Here is a 2,838-nt window from a genome sequence, read left to right on the forward strand (position 1 = left end):
ATCATCTTTGCTGCTCTTCTCTGCACTCTTTTTATAATCTCAACATCTTTTTTACATCATGGCCACTAAAACTGAATGCAGTATTCCAAGTATCGTTTTACCAAGGCATTATAAATTGGTATTAACACTTCACATTATCTTGATTCTATCCTTCTGTTAATGCAGCCTAGAACTGTGTTGGCTTTTTGGGTAGCTGTATAGTAAATAAGCAAGAACAGCAAATTAGTCATATATCCTAAATGTGTTTGGATTACATTTCCAATATGGAAAGTGGAGATGATGAGAGTTGTAATTAATATAATGGGAGTTGAGAATTAAGGAATACTGAGAAATTTTCTTTGTGTTATGCCTCATTCTGTCTTACAGATGGATCAAAGCTCATGTAATCTTTAATAAAACTGTGGAAAAATGTTTATTAAATGTTTATTTTATGTTTTGTTTTGTGCTTCTTTAGAGCATACTGTACATGCTTTTGAACTGTCCTTGGGAACCTGCAATAGTTTAAGAATATTATTGTTTGAACCTGAACCGGAGTCTTAGACTCCGCGATCTTAACAGCAAGTGGGGATGTCATAATTACCTCATAAGGTCCCTTCCACCTCCCTTCTAATTGTTCCTTTTTCCAATGTTTCACCCATACTCGGTCCCCTGGCTTGAAAGAGTGACACTTAGTTACCAATCTGGGAGGGGTCTGTTCCAACACATAGTTTCTCAATTTTTCGACCTGTTTATTTAGTTCTTGCACCATTTCCATGGCCCAAACTCCCCCCTTATGCCCCAACTCAGGCCATCCAGCCAAATTACGTCGTAACAACGTTGGAGGCCGACCAAACATCAATTCATATGGTGAGAGTCTATGTTGTCATCTGGGGGCACTTCGAATTGCATATAATGCAAGGGGTAAAGCATCTGGCACCCTTCAGATGGGACTGAGAAGCTAAGGCAATATTTTGCTGAGGGCCACTTTGCCCCGTTGGGGTGTGGGGCTGCTGCTCCTTGGCTTCCAGGCGCCACGGGTCTTCTTTTGCCCCGGGAAGCAACAACAGCAGCCCAACTCCTTCAAGGGGGACACGCGTCGTGGGTCCAAGAACCCTGCAAGCTTAGGAAAAGAACTGTGGTGTTTCCTGGCCGGGATCCGTGGGGAGAAGACGTCTCAGGCGAGTATCCTATTTATTGCATTGTACCTATCTCGTTTGAAGATAGAAGAGGGGGCCCGATCACCCCCCTGGACTCGGGACGGCGTTCCTAATGAAGTCCGTATAGGTTGTGTGGGTGGTTAAACCAGCGCAGTTCCTGCAGGTGGCCATCGAGTTCCGGCTTCTGGGGCCTCAGGTCGCTGGTAGTGTGTTAGACATGGGTGGGGGTAGCAGCGTACCCAGCACACCGCTGGACTGCATGCTTAAGGGTTTTGACTCATATTTTACCCACACTGAATATAGAGTCCCTTACCCAAAATTGACCAAGGATAGGCTTATCTACTTGTGTCAGAATCAGTGGCCACATATGGGGGTAGGATGGCCAATGGGAGGAACATTTCAGAACCAAATTATAGATGACTTAACTTCATTAATTGCTGCAAACGAAGAACGCTACCCTAATCAGTTCCCATATATAGATCAGTGGGGAGATGCAGTTGCAGGGCAGGCAGATGAATTATTACAGTGTCAAGCTGAAATGGTTCGTCTGTGTGTGGTGAGACCGAAGGAAAAGGGGAGGTTGAGGTCAGCTCCCAGACGCACAATAAAAATAGCAGCTCCAGAGACAAGAGAGTCAGAGAAGAAAAGGATTTTTGCCCAGGATGAAGAGGAACTCTTCAGGCCTCCCCCTCCCTATGCCTCAGCACCTGTAGGTATTGTTGTGCCCCAGGCTATGGGTGCTGCCGTGGCAGGTAGTGGAGATAAAGGGAAGTGCTGGGGGAACAGGGGATCCCCAGGCAACAGGTGCAGTTGTGAGGAGAAAAGAGCCCAAGGACGGTGGTTCAGGGGCTACAGGAATTAGGAGAGAAGGACCAGTAACTAGGAGATTGGGAGTGGAAAGGGCGAAAGCTGAGAAAGAGGAAAGTACATTGTTAGAGGAAAAGGAAGGGCTCTTTCCATTAAGAGTATCGGAACAACAGGTGGGCGTGGACGCCCAAGGAGATCCTGAATACCGCCCTTGTTTTCAATATATCCCCTTTTCAACTACGGATTTATTGAATTGGCGGAAGCATTTTGGTCCGCTGTCCGTGAAGCCCACGGAAATGACAGATTTGTTTCAAACCATTATGCATAGTCATAACCCTAATTGGCGAGATATACAACAGCTGTTAACTACGTTGCTAACAGCAGAGGAGAGAGAGAAATGTAAAGCAGGAATGCGAGAGGTTTTTAGAGAACGTTACCATACAGAGGCAGATAGGGCTCAGAAACTTCTGGAAGAAGCACCGGAACGGGATCCTGGATGGGATCCTAAAGTAGCCGGTGACCTGGCAAAGATACAAACATACCAAACCTTGATAGTGGCAGCTCTCAAGAAAGCAGGAAAGCCCCCTGTGAATTTGTCTAAACCCTCGCTGGTTATGCAAGGAGCAGATGAGAGTCCAGAAGCATTCCTTCAGAGATTAATTGAGGCTTATGAGTTGTACACTCAAATGGACCCAAGAGCCCCAGAGAATGTAAGGATGTTGAATGAAAGATTTATTGCGCAAAGTGCATTGGACATCCGTAAGAAATTGCAAAGGTTAGAGGGAGCATTAGGAAAAAACACCACTGAATTGGTGGAGGTGGCTAGAAAAGTGTATGTTAATAGGGATAAGGTTGAGAAAAAGGATAAAGATGACCGTATGCATAAGAAGACGGA

At 45.5% G+C, this 2,838-nt stretch overlaps 1 protein-coding gene across 1 annotated transcript; it reads left to right on the forward strand.

Annotated features, from left to right (window-relative positions):
* The first annotated feature begins 1,353 nt into the window (after positions 1–1,353).
* LOC148049165 (uncharacterized) lies at positions 1,354–1,998 on the forward strand. The gene has a single exon (XM_087703572.1). It carries the CDS (start codon positions 1,354–1,356, stop codon positions 1,996–1,998), a length of 645 nt encoding a protein of 214 aa, XP_087559698.1.
* The last annotated feature ends 840 nt before the right edge of the window (positions 1,999–2,838 follow it).

This window comes from Thamnophis sirtalis, unplaced genomic scaffold (genome assembly GCF_051295495.1).
Source record: "Thamnophis sirtalis isolate CommonGarterSnake01/CBP01778 unplaced genomic scaffold, rThaSir2_p1.2 scaffold_2, whole genome shotgun sequence".
Lineage (NCBI taxonomy): Eukaryota > Metazoa > Chordata > Lepidosauria > Squamata > Natricidae > Thamnophis > Thamnophis sirtalis.